The sequence below is a fragment of the Pempheris klunzingeri genome, chromosome 1, assembly GCF_042242105.1.
Source record: "Pempheris klunzingeri isolate RE-2024b chromosome 1, fPemKlu1.hap1, whole genome shotgun sequence".
Taxonomy (NCBI): Eukaryota; Metazoa; Chordata; class Actinopteri; order Acropomatiformes; family Pempheridae; genus Pempheris; species Pempheris klunzingeri.
Genome location: NC_092012.1, coordinates 34,180,658 through 34,194,634, shown reverse-complemented (window position 1 = coordinate 34,194,634; position 13,977 = coordinate 34,180,658). Strand labels below are relative to the sequence as shown.

Sequence of the window (13,977 nt, the reverse complement as noted above, 5' to 3'; positions counted from 1 at the left end):
GTTCTATGGCAAAACTAAGATTCTGAGTAGCAGGTTCAGATAATTTGCTTTATATTATATTATATTATATTATATTATATTATATTATATTATATTATATTATAGATCTATAGTATTTGGGACGCTGTGTGCACTGCAGGAGCAAAATGATCATGTGTATGCCTCAAGTTTATTCTTAAAACTGGAGTCAGGGGAACAAGAATATTCTTGTTTATTTTATTAATCAATTAATTCTATTTTTAATGCAATGACAGGCAACCAGGCGGCTTTATATGATGCTAATAGATATATAAATCTACATTTTTGGAGAAACTCTGACATAAGCTGACATTACATTTGATGTTGCCTGTTCACAGATCACATATAATATATAACTATCATCATGTTCGGTTTCTCACTAATTTCATGAAAATCGGCCCAGAATGAAGTGGGTTCGAGTGGATGTTGTCGTGGACCTTGACCTCCCCAATATGGCGGACACGTAGACGCACGGCGGCAACATACAAGGCAGCGGCCAATAAGATGCACCTATATACATATCTATGGCTGTTTGCGCAGATTTCCGGGTTGACACCAGACGTCACTTCCTTTAACTCCCACGTGGGTTTGTTGTGATTGTTTTTTCCTCCCTGTGTCCATGTGAGAGCTCCGTACTCTGACTTTAGCTGATCTTTATTGCCATTTCTCTTTACAATCACACACACAGGATGCTCATTACAATATATCTGTCATTTTATTTGTGTGGCTGATTAAAAGACGCGCCGATCACATGCCCTTATATGTCATACAATCATTGATGCATTAGAGATAGAAATACAAAATTGTACAACCTTCTAATATATTTTTAAAAAATCACTGGAACTCTTTTGGCGTCCTGATATTTCATATAGATATAGTACAGCAAAACTATTTCATCTCAAATATATACAAATGCTAGGCACACAAAAATTACTTTATAAAATACATAGAACTCGATATACACACAAAATCACATTTTGGGATACAAATATAGCTTCAGTGTCTTACATCCACTTTATAATGGAATAAGAATAATTAGCTTACAAGTGTTGACGGTATTAAAAGGTAATATCTGCTCAGTTCCTGCGTCACAGAGGAAGAACACGTAGGTTGCAGTGGTGTAAATTAGTAGTAATGCCTCTCCAGTAAAACACACGGTCTGTCCCAAATTTAACGAGACCACTGAGTGTCTGAGCGTCATCATTAACATCGTAATGGGAGCACAGTTTAGTTAGCAGTTAGCTACACTGCGCGGGAGGACAGAGTGTCTCCTCACACTTCACTGAGAAACACCAGTCATGTGCAGGAATATCTCTCAGAGAACCAAAAACATGACAGAGATACATTCATACAGACCCAGACATCTCTGTAATGTATCTGCAGCAAGTACAATCCACTGATTTGCTTCATTGCCATTAGCTCTGTGGGTCAAATTCGGCATCCAGTGCCGTACATTCTGAGAAAGATGCTCCTTTCACTGACTCTTAACCTGACTGTGACCCATGCAGGGTTAGAGCGCCTCCTTATAACCACATTTTGAGTCATACTTTGCAGATGATAAACAGCTTCACTGCTCACTCCTGGCGCGCATGGTGGCTCTCAGGTGGCAGCGTTTGTGCTTCATTGTGAGGCCGTACTCTGGCGTCATGTCCAGCGGCTCTCCGGGCACCGTGTGGAAGTTCAGCTTCTGGATGATGATGGCCAAGAAGAGGAAGACTTCATTTCGTGCAATGACTTCGCCGATGCAGCGCCGCTTTCCCATGCCAAACATCATCATCTTCTCCCCCTCCAGCCTGTTGAGCTCTGTGCCGTCGGCGCTCAGGAAGCGGTCTGGGATGAAGGAAGACGGATCTTTCCACAGCTCGCTGAAAAGTGCAGAGAGTGAAGAAATAAGATAAGCTGAGCAAATAACCACATCAATGATAAACCTCTATCATTATCCTTTAAGTAACAACAGACAGAACTTACGGGTCGTGGTTGACCTGCCACTGATTGATGAAGACGCAGGTGTCTTTGGGGATGAAGTAGCCATTCAGAGACGTGTCTTTTGTCGAGCTGAAAAAGAAAGACCCAGACGCGTTGGTCCACCGAGTATCCACAGGTTCATGTCACATTCATTCTCTGGTTGTGAGTTGAGGTTGAGGCTCAAAAGAGACAAAACTCACCAGTGAGGGATGGTGAAGGGCAGGAACGAAGAATGGCGAAAGAGCTCCAGGATGAAGGCCTCCAGGAAGGGTAAGTTGGGTCTGTCAGAGAGAATGGGAGTGCGATCCAGACCCACTTTGTCCCCTGGAAATGGAAACATATGATCGGCGATTAGTTTTCAGTCCCGTCTGACATTTTCACTCCATTAAAGAATCACAACGAACCATTTGACTCTGAGAGCAGAGAGTGTGCGACCCTGCTTCCTCACATTAACCAACACAAGACTGGAATTGAGCCCACTATATCCATTATCACCAACGCCGTGTGTTTATCAGACGACCACGGCCCTGTGAGATAAATAAAACGGCCGTACTTACTCAGTTCCTGATAAAGCTGATCCTGTATCTCTGGGTAAGCCACTAAGTACATCACCGACCAAGACAGAGCAGTGGAGATGGTGTCAAAACCTGGAAGAGAAACGCCTGTCAGGGTGCTTGTCTTTTTCCTGTATTGACTGAGAGCTCACTCCTGATTAGATCACTGAGTACGTAGAGACGTTCAACCTACCAGCTCCAAACAGGTCATTAACGATTCCTACGATCTTCTCATCTGACATCTGGACGTTGGAGTTCTCATCCAGCTTCCTGTCCTCGCAGTGGTCGATGAGGGAGTCGGTGATGTCGCGGATGTTGTCCTGAAAGAAGACGAGAGGACAGTTTTGACGAATCTTTCACACACAGCGACTGAGGGGGAAGAGGAGTGGACCGAGGAAGGTTTCATGAATGATTCAGTGTGGCGCGTACCTTGTCGTAGGTGGTGTAGTGCTCGGTGACGATCTTTTGCACAAACACGTTGAAGCGGTCGTTGATGCTCACAAACTTCTTCATGGTTTTGCTGGGCAGGAACTGAAGAGCAGGGATGAAGTCCGCAGGGTTACCGCTGCCCACCACCTGGCCGAACTCATCGCTCAGGTTCACCAGGCTGAGCAGCTCCTGGTCGTCATGGTCGTAGCGTCGGCCGAAGCACATTCCACAGATCACGTTAGCGACAGAGACGACAATGTGGCGGAAGGGGTCGAAGCTGCCGTCAGCCTTCATGACGGTGTTGAGCCGTTTGATCAGATACTCTCCCTCCTTGCAGATGTGTTCCTCCAGCATGCAGGAGTATTCTGGGGTCGTGCCCTCCAGGGTGGAGAAGGAGCGCAGGGCATTGTAGGCCAGCTTCCTGCGGGCACGCCAGACGCCGGCCTGGTCTGTGCTGAAGGCCAGGCTCTTGCCATTGTTGATGAACCTGAAGCTGTACAGGTCCGGCCTGCCTGCGAACTCCTCCCCTTGCTTGATGAGAGCCTGTCGAACCGTCATGCTGCCACTCAGCACGACCACGGGACGCATGCCGATCTGGATCTGGAAGACATCGCCGTAGCGCTTGCTCATGGCAGTGAGGCTCAGGTGAGGCTTGCTGCCCACCTCCAGCACATTGCCAATGATTGGCAGCGGCTTGGGTCCGGGAAGCCGGCGAAGCCCCTCAGGTATCTCAGTGCGGAAAAACCTGAGGATCAGGTAGACCAGACACATTGTTGCCATGGCCACCAAACTCTCAGATACGGACACTGATCCGATGAATGGCAGTATCATTAGTGCCATGATGACAACTCCTTCTTTTTCCTGGCTTCTATACAACCTGGAAATTAAATAGGAGGGGCATTAGAATAGTGAAAGCAGGGAGGAAGGGAGGAGTTGTGCAACATGTTGACTACATGCACCATAAAGTAAGTAAGTAAGAAGACGGCATGTGTACAGGAAGCACCGTGCACAAAACAAGGTGATTTAAAAAATATGGACATGCATATGAAAAGTAGCAACTGCAAAGAGCAAACTCACACTTACTGACAGCTATGCTTTGCACTCTGCTCCTATCACAGTGACTCTACCTGCTCAGTCAGAAACCACTCTGTGGTCATATGCATGTATTGAGCTTACCTTGGTGGAAGAACAACGAGGCTGCGCTCCTAGAGGCAACTTCCAGAGGAGTAAAAGTATCGTTTAGTGGAGTTATTGTCCGACTTTACTCTCTTGATGTCCCCAAAAGGGAGAATGGGCTCGCTTTATAGTGCGCTCCACAGTTTCATTGGCTGCTGCTCATGACGTAACCCCGCCCCCCCCCTCTCTCTCTCCCCCCCTGTGTGTCATGAATGAAAAAGTGTGTGTGTGTGTGTGTGTGTGTGTGACGGTGTGCGTGAGAGAGCTGAAACTGTGTGAAACTTCGTGTCAGTGAGGAAACCTTCTGTGATTGAATCAGTTTTCTGTCTGCACGCCCAAATGCGTTTTATGTTTAAGGACAGATCAGAGTAACGTCCATCACAGGCAGGTATAATACCCCCCCCCCCCCCCCCTCTGTAAAACAGCTCACCTGTGATAACACGCTTCAGATTAATGCACCTACTGTTCTGCACTTCTTTGAATACATTATCGGGGCTGAAATTAGGCACTAATAAATATTATATTTCATTAAACAGCAGCTTCGTGTTGACTCGAGCTTTTCTTCCTCGTCCCGTGCAGAACTGCAGAGGAGCTTTCATTGAGCAGGTTGATCAGGAACATCAGCTGATCACTGAGGTGATTTTATTATTTCAGACTTGAATCTGAAGCTTATTGTGGATTTTATTGTTCCAGAGTGAGGAGAAAGTTGTGGAGGCAGGCTGTGATGTATACATGTGAGGATATTTCACTGTATCCAGCAGATATGACGGACAATCTCCAACTACCACTGTCATGGCTCTTGTAAAGTCAGTGTTAAAAGTAAAGTGTGTGTGTGTCTGCTGTGATAAGTCTCGGGGTGAGGAAGGGGGTGTGTGACAGCAGCCACCCGGGCAGGGCTGAGTCCTGATAAAACAGCTAAATGCCTTTTCGTGCTTGTACCTGTTAGAGTTAAAGATTGACCAGTTGCGTGAGAGCGAAGTGATCAAACCCTCACCTCCCCTTTGAAGAGGATGCTGGGGGGAGGAGGGGAGAGGAGGGGAGGGGAGGGGGAGGACGGGGGCGATCGTGCAGTGCTGCTGGAGTACAAGGGTGGACGAGTTCAATACCATTCCTGTCTGTCCCCTGTTCACCCTCTATTCCTTTTCTAAGTAGGCATTTACAGAGAAGCACCGCTCCACATGACTCTCTGTGCACCGACACCTGAACAGCATCATTTCCCATAACTCCATGCGGAGAGTTTTAAAACCTCAGACCTCAGGTGCTGCTCACACTGGTGCAACAGGCGCTAAAGCACAATCTGTGACCTGCTGGAGCTTAACTGGCCGCCTGGATGAAGCAGGAACATTTCCCCCAAACATGATGAGAGGAGGACTGTGTTCAACTAGAGAGATGAAGCTTGTTTCTCTGCTCAAACCAACCAGATAACACGCTCATTTATTTCCACTAGATACAACAAAAGATTCATTTTTTTATCACCAGCATAGAATTTTATGTGGATTACTATATTTTTCCACTGACTGAAAAAACAAATCCTCATTTATTATTAGTATTATTACCACTAATCTCCCTTTTTGTTGGGTCAGATTTTTGAATTTTCTATATCTAGGCTGCATTTCCTCTTCACTCATCCTACTTTAGATGATCCAGAGGCTCCTGTGCTGTGCTGACGGTTTTTGACTTCATGTTTTCCCTCAGAGAAACCACACCACTGACGGCGTGGCTTCAGCTTTTGGTTCTGCTGAACTTGGACCTAAAATCTGGAGCTGAAGAGTTTTTACTGAGTCTGCACTGATTGTGGGTTTAGATCAGACCACATGCAGCCATATGACAGTGGATGGATGAAGGACTGGAGCAGAAACAGTTGGCTGAAAACACTCACACTCCTCCACTCAGTATCCTTAAAAGGGAATCTGGTCTGGAAGCTACGACTGCTTTATATCCTTAAAAATGTGAAGGCTCATTTTTGGAGCAAAAACTCACAAAACATGAAATGACTCCAAGGCCCATGAGAGCAGAGCGGGCTCCGCTTTAAAGGTTCAGCAGAGGCTTTTATTTCAAATACTACAAAATCTAAGATTATTTTAAAGCCAATCATAAGACTTTTGATTTAATCTGTGAGAAAAAGACACTCTTTAATTATGTTCTCTAAATATATTCATATCTCAGTGATAAAGGAGCCATAATCTACATAATTTACCTCCTCAAATTAGACAGAAATTGAAATAAAAAAGAAAATAATAAAAGTATCATCATTTAATTTATTGTGTTCATCAATCATTTGATTTTTAAAGATGAAGTAACAGTGAGTTGCACATTTATTTTGCCTTGCAGTCCCTTGTTGGCACATTATGGGTTACTGTTAATGTTGTGTTTCCACTGAAGTTACTTGTGTTTAGAAATACACACATGTCAGACACTTGGGCGGTGAGAGCACCTCTGACTGTGCCTCAGGAGCAGAGCTATGAAGTGAATCTGAATTAGGGGAAAAGTCTAAACTTTCGGTTGTTCGTTTGGCGTAATCCGCGCGGCTGAGGGCAGTCCTGACCCTGCCGGACCGTGCGCCGACTCTCCGGGGACTCTCGCCGTGCGCCTCTGGTGCTGCGGGTTGCGTGAGAAGCGGAGCTGCCGTCCAGAGGGGAGGGTCTCGGTCTTCTGGACAATCCTAAATCTGCTTGGTCAAGTCACGCGAAGGCAGCAGCCTCTGGAAAAGACACAAGGGTCTTAAACTTGCAGAACAAAGAGCGCAGGACTCTTTTTTCCCTGCTCGGGCACGAAGGTGCACATATTTGCGCGCTATAGCTTCTGTAAACGCGAGGATCTCGGGGCTTTGGAGTCATGCAATCTGCCACTCAGGCTTCATTCATCGCAGTCATGCAACACGGTGGGGCGGACTGAGCAGCCTCCACACTGCAAAACAACTTCTGAGAACTGGACCTTCGGAAAAAAATGTGGACTAGTCCCCCTTTTCTCTGAGGAGTCTTTGAATGAAGGTTCTCATGTTTAACCTGAAGCCAGGACAGAGATAGAGTGACACATTTCCACCTCACAAAATGTAATAATAATAATAATAATAATAATAATAATAATAATAATAAACCAGCACATTTAATACATTCAGTGAACCCTCTGTGTGCCTCTGATGGACAGTTTGGTTAAGGAGGGAACATCCTGTGGCTGTGCAGCTTCTCTCAGGCTCAATCATAAACTCAAGAAGGTGGACACACCTGTTAGTGCCGACTCTCTATTTGGTTTTAAATGCAGTGAACCTCAATCAGTCAGTTTGAAACCTGGAGCAACTGTCTCCAGGTGAACCTTGTTCTTTGTTTGGATCCTAATCGGCTGTTTCTACAGTAGAAGACATTCTTCATGGGAACACAATAACACACACACACACACACACACACACACACACACACACACACACACACACACACACACACACACACACAACACATTAAAAGAGACTAAAGTCACATTTCAGCCACTTAGAAATTTAGTCTTCAGGTTCTAGATATCAAACCCTACAGAAGCCCATTTGTGCCAGTGTGATGAAAGAAATATCCTGTGAGACAACTTTCTGAAAATAACGACTCAGTGTCTTTAAAGAAACCCTGCCTCCTATAAATGATGATTGTATATTACTAAGTTGTTTCCTTGATGACATTTTGGTGACTAATGTGATTTCTGCCTGGATTATGCTCACAGACATTTAAAGCACTTTGGTTCAGGTCAGGGAAAGGTCATTATTTTGGCTGAAAACAAATGAAATACATTGTCAGAGTTCATTTCACAGATAGACATTTTTCTGAATTACCAGGTACGATAATTAACATCTCCTTGAGTTAATGGACATTTTGCGTGACACTGGAAGTGTCTTTTTCACACCTAGCACCTTACAGTCAAACATGGTGGATGGTTTCGATAATCAAAGGTATTTGGAGGATGGGTTTTGGCCTCTTCCACAGCAGGAGCTGGCTGAGGTCACATGTCGGGATGGGAGTCTGTTCCCACAAACACTTCTCAACTCTGAATGCTGCTTCTGACAATGTGATAGGATAGTAATATTCACAGGATGTATATAAATGTCATTTCTAAGTATCTGAAAAGTAATGACTTAGTATCTGTAGTCATCATTTCAGGACACTAATGCCGTGAATATCATTTTTTAGAGGACGAGAGCAAGATTGTAAAGTCGAGTGAGCCCATTAAAATTTCAAATATTTGAACTTTTGCTGTCATCTGCATCAGAAAATACAACCGGATGTTATGTAGCTCCCTCACACAAGGAGAAAACATGCAAAAAGGTATATAATGTTTTGCATGATGCCGTACGTTAGTCCAGAAGGTGTGAAAGTGTCCATGTGTCATTAGTTTTTAGATACTAGGTCATTATTTTGAGAAGGTTTCCCAGTATAATGACTTACAGGGTTTGTTCTTTCATCACTGTGATGGGCCTCCACACTACACTGACACACAGCTGGCCAAAAAGAGCAGGTCAAAGAACGGAAAAACCCAAACTTGAAGAGAGAGGGATTCTTAAGTGCTAGAGGAGACGAAGGAGAAGAGGAAGCGGAAGGATGTGGAAGCGAGTCAGCAGGGAGTTTCTGAGGTGAGGTGGTCTCCCGACTTCTTAGAGCGATTAAAGAGATTAAAGGCCACCGCAGGAAGTGCAGTGTGGTGCTACTGTATGGATGCACAAGCTGACCACAGAGGTGGCTCGTGTCAGGATGCACAGGATGAGCTGGAATGCAGAGCTGGACGCCGGCCTGGAGGCGTGTGGTGTTCGCTGTCCGTTTCACAGAGCTGTGGAAGGGAAAAAAAAAAAAAAAAAACATGAAAAAAATGTTTTGCCCACGGCCATAAACCTCTTAAGAATTCTTGGACATAAAAGCAGGTGTAATGACTGTGAAGGTTGTTAGTTTCTACTCACGCAAAGGCTGTCACGCACACACACCTCCAGAGCAGGTGTGTGCCTCCGTCTCACTGTGCGAGTGTCTTTGCATACCGCCGCTGTCAGGAGGTTGTTTTTACTTTGTGGAGGATTTTATGATTTAGCTGGAGCTGAATGAACGTCTGTGGGTTGGCATGAAGCTAGAAAACCTCTTCAATACATGATCAGAAAAATAACAAAGCCATGGCGGCCAAACACCAAAAATCTGGCAGATGTGGCGTTATTATAATTACTATTTTTAACTTTGTTTTTACACAATCAGAGTTCACCTCAACCTACTCAGCAAAGAATAGAAAAGAAAAAGAAACAGTGTTCAAAAGTATGAAACATGTGCAAAGTGCTAAAAGTAAAAGTACTCATTATGCAGACTGGCTCGTTTCAGAATCATATATATCACGTCACTGGACTATGATGTTTAATCATTAATCACTTTAATGTTACAGCTGCTAAAGGTGGAGCTCATTTTAATGACTTTATCTGCTGCTGCTAGTTTAATCTGTAATAACACATCAGCATGTATTACTGATTCATAATTTGGAGCCCATTGATAATCTAAATCAGCAAAGTAACTAGTAACTAAAGTTACGTATAAAGTAGTGTAAAATGGAAATACTCAATTGAAGTACAAGAACCTCAAAAATGGATCTGAAGTACTTCAGTACTGCTGAAACACTCGAATCTTTACAAGAACTTCAAGGAAGTGGGCAAAGGAACGAGGAATTCCCCTTCAAAGATCTGACAGATATCACATTCAGTTCTCCTGCTGCTCCTCCAGCGGTGGAAGAAGCACCCACACATCTTACTGAAGTAATTGATCCGTAAAAATAGGATCAGTCACTGTGATGATGTCACTGACTTTCCAATAATCCTATTAGTGCCCAATATCGCTCACCTGGATCGATCAACATGAATCCAAGTCTCAGGACCTACATTTCCCATAATGCAACTCAGTAGTCTCTGGTGGGACCCTCCCTGCCTCACCACCAGAGTTATTTCAGATCTTTTCAAATGTTGGAAAGCCCCTTCCACAGCCACAGAGGACGTGCAGCTGTTTGCACAGTACAACGAGTGAACTGAACCTCAAGTGTAAAATTGGTGGGTCGCCCCTTTAATGTTGATGCTACTGCTGCTTTCACTGTAAATCCACCAGCTGACGCTCACTGTAGCATTAATGTACCAACACCGATGAGGTCGTGACGCCTCACTGCAGCGTGGAGCCGACGTAGGTGCCACTGTGCCGGACAGATGCAGGATCAGGTGCATCGTCTCCAGCAAACTCCAGCCCACGTTATCATCTCATCTGCCGCACGCCACGTGGCCAAAGTACTCGATCTGACAGGAACACAATGTACAGCTGAGTGCAGGGTGTGAAAGCTCTCGTCTCTGGTCGATTGATTGTTCATTACCTCACAGCTTTGTTACTGTATTGATGTATTGATACAGCACTCCATTACAAGTACAATGTGCTACTGAAGTAAAAGTAAAGAACAACAAAATGTACTTTTACTTTAGTACTTCAAGCCCCTGGCAGTGCTGCCTGGTTATAACATGGGATTATAAATGTTATACGATGCAACAGATTATAAAACCTGATCATTTGAATTGTTTATAAAATCTTACATATGAAAAGTAACTAGAAACTGGAAACTTACAGTATTTCCCTAAATGTAGTGGATCATAAAGCAGCACGAATGGAGACACTTAAAGAAGTAAAGTTGTACAGAGGTGCTCTTGATAGGAGGTTTTATTTAAGACATCCAAGATCAAACTGATTAGTTTAGAAGTTAAACTTGAATTTTCAGTGTTTTGGCAGTGAAGTCCTGTTTACTGAACTCTTTTGTTGCTGGATGTTCACTCTGCTGGTTACTGATCTGTGAGCTGGTGAGGAATGAGAGGGCGGAGGATTGCCTAACGGCCAGCGGCTGCCGAGAAGCCAGTCGGTGGATGTTACACGAGTCCAGGTCAACACAGAGACAGTCGGCAGATAACGGGGTCAGGGTGGGTCACCACGCAGGCAGGCAGGCAGGCGGCTGATGTGTCCTTCACACGCAACCATGAACACAACACAAACAGAGCACAGGGAGCTTCACACACACACACACACCGTGTTACCTGTGTCAGCACCTCGTCTCAGGCTGGACACCAGCCCAGTGTCCAGCAGAGTCCCCATTAGGAAGGAGCTGGTTTAGGTCAGGGTTACATCAGCAGTGGTTATGGTCTATGTGAGTCTATGTAATGTCCTCAACAGGGACCTAAGTAGACGTGAGTGTGTGTGTGTGTGTGTGTGTGTGTGTGTGTGTGTGTGTATATGTTTGCATGACAGGGAGACAAACATTGCGTGTGTGTGTGTGTGTGTGTGTGTAGGTGGGTGGAGGGGCACTGGATCACCTTCCCTTCCTGACCAGGCGTGAATACCAGATTAGTAACTGAGCTAATGCCCCCCCTCCTCACCCCTCCACCCCCTCCTCCTCACCCCTCCTCCACCCTTATGCAAGCCAGTGTTTGCGCTCGGCGGGAGTAACAATAGTTGCGTGCGGAAATATCTCGGTCATCCATCTTTCTGTCACCTCCTCCTCTCTGGCGGAGCACGAAGGTGTCATAGCCGAGCAGCGGAGACATGCTCGGCCAAGGAAGGCTTGTGCACGCAGGGAAACCCCTCACGATGCGTGTCTGAGGACAACCACGACCCACGCAGCAGAAGCAGCAGGAAACCTGCCAGACACGCTGTGCGTGTGGAGGTTTGGCCGAGCTTCAGTCCAGATCCAGCCTCCAAGTAACAGCTCAACTACATCAACTTTAGCTCAGCTGAATCACCAGTGATCCACTGGACAGGTGCAGCATTGAGACCAGTGACTGAGTACTTGAGAACTTCTGTGGAGCACCGGTACTTTCTACTGTCTACTTCCACCTCACAGGGACATCTGATACCTTCTGCCTTTATGTGACTCTTTGGTTCACTTTTCACTTTTACATAAAAAAGCACCAAAGGTTTCCAGAGGCTGAAGCAGAAAAGAGACACTTCCCCTCTAAAGCTTGCACATGGCTGCATTTAAATAACAGCAGAACTTTGTTTTCTCTTCTTTCCAAACTCCTTAAGACCCCTCAGGTTCATCCTGGGGCCCTTAGGGGGGGCCTGACCCCCGTGTTGGGAACCTCTGGACTGAACCGGCTAGCTGAATGTTAATAAAGTGATTTAAACTGACTTTGAGTTTAAACCAGTGTGACTAAAGAGCTGCTTAAGCAATGATGCATTAATATTAACAACCCACTGATCTAATAAATCATAATCTCTCAGCCACAGAGGCCATTTTTCTACTTTTCAGTGTAAGTACAGTCATGTAGTAAAACTTTGGTCCTTTTAGTTCAGTAGAATTTTGAATGCAGGACTTTTACTTGTATTGCAGTAGTTTCACATCATTGTATTGGTGCTTTAACTGGAGTCAAATGTCTTAATATTTCATCAGCTGATCAAAACAACCACATAAAGTCTATACATACATGATGTTCATATTTACTGTCTCATCTTTTTGTGTGGGTGTCACATACATAGTGTGTTTCTACTGTATTCTAAGGATAGTTTGAGTCTGACTTTTATCCTTAAAGTAAAAAAGCCCATAGAAAAAGAGTTTATTCATTTCTTCTACCTAAGTAATGTAAAACAATACGAGTTAAGTTAATTTGTCTTAATAAAACATGCATCTGGATTTGAAGAAGACGACCTTTTGCCAAAATGAGGAGCAGATCTTTAAGCTAAAACCTCCATCCTACATTAAAAGCTGGCCTGTGATAGAGGAGGTTCTGTGGTGTGCAGGCAGCGTCGCCCACCAGCCTCCTACTGTAAGTGAGTAGATTGAGTGAATTGAGGTCATGATCCTAATTAACTGTCTGGCCACGGCCGCACGCTGGCGCCACGGCACACAAAAAAAGACAACAAAAGTTTTCTCCCATCTCCCAGGACAATATTTAAAGCTCCATTAATCTCCATTTTCATATTAGCTTTGAATAAAGTGTGCACAATGTGAACAGTGAGTTTCTCTATTGGACACATTTACTGTTCGATTTAGCAGCAAAGTTAAAGTCAGACGGTGAATAGAGTTAAACTTCGGGCAAACCAGAGGGCCGAACCAGAGTTTATTGGACTGTCAATAGGTAACTGTCAAACGTTTCCCCCAGCTAACAGCTAGATATTTATTAATGCAGCTTCAAACATGATTTGAACTGTAAAAACATCCCAGAAAACAATTCCACGTGTGGTAACTCATAATAAGTGCTTTTTGGTGTACCCATGTTTAACCTGCCTCTCCCTGCAGTGAGCAGTGATTCACTGGGTTGGTCCTTATTAGCCCACTTATTCTCTATAGGATGAACAAGTGTACTTTTACTGTGGAGTTTGTTCTGGTAGCCAATCCTTTTTTTTTTCTGTGGGGAAATAAGATATGGATAAGCTTGGCACGCAAAACAAGTCATGCATGACACAAATTAACCTCCTCTGCCCCCTACCCACACACCCACACACATGTTGCCCCCACCACAACCTTCATTCTCTCTGCAGTACAAACCAGCAGCCTATCATCTAGGGGTTAATCCACAGAGATGGTTTCAGGAGAGAGGTCTCCCTCTCATTCATTTTCTCAGCACCAGGAGGAGAGGATGCATGTGCTTGGACATTTAGCATAATCAGTCATTCTGGATAATCTCCATTCAAATGGTCCTCAGTGTGAGGTCTTTCCTTGTGGATGTAAATGTCCCAGTCCACAAGTAAAAGAGGCTGGTGGGTTGAGCAGCAGGAGAAGGTAAACAGTGAGGAAGCTGTTCTGTCCGCTCACACACACACAAAATAGAACTACTTTAACTGCAGCTGTGATCCAAACCATCTTTTTTCCA

General features: G+C 44.6%; 1 protein-coding gene across 1 annotated transcript; it reads right to left on the bottom strand.

Moving 5' to 3' along the window:
* Positions 1–660: 660 nt before the first annotated feature.
* On the bottom strand, positions 661–4,231 carry cyp1a (cytochrome P450, family 1, subfamily A). The gene is made up of 7 exons (XM_070835701.1): positions 4,143–4,231; positions 2,967–3,843; positions 2,731–2,857; positions 2,541–2,630; positions 2,184–2,307; positions 1,987–2,073; positions 661–1,883 (listed from the first exon to the last, which is right to left on the bottom strand). The coding sequence occupies exons 2-7, from the start codon at positions 3,804–3,806 to the stop codon at positions 1,586–1,588; spliced, it is 1,566 nt and encodes a 521-aa protein (XP_070691802.1). The 5' UTR covers positions 3,807–3,843; positions 4,143–4,231; the 3' UTR covers positions 661–1,585.
* Between the last annotated feature and the right edge of the window lie 9,746 nt (positions 4,232–13,977).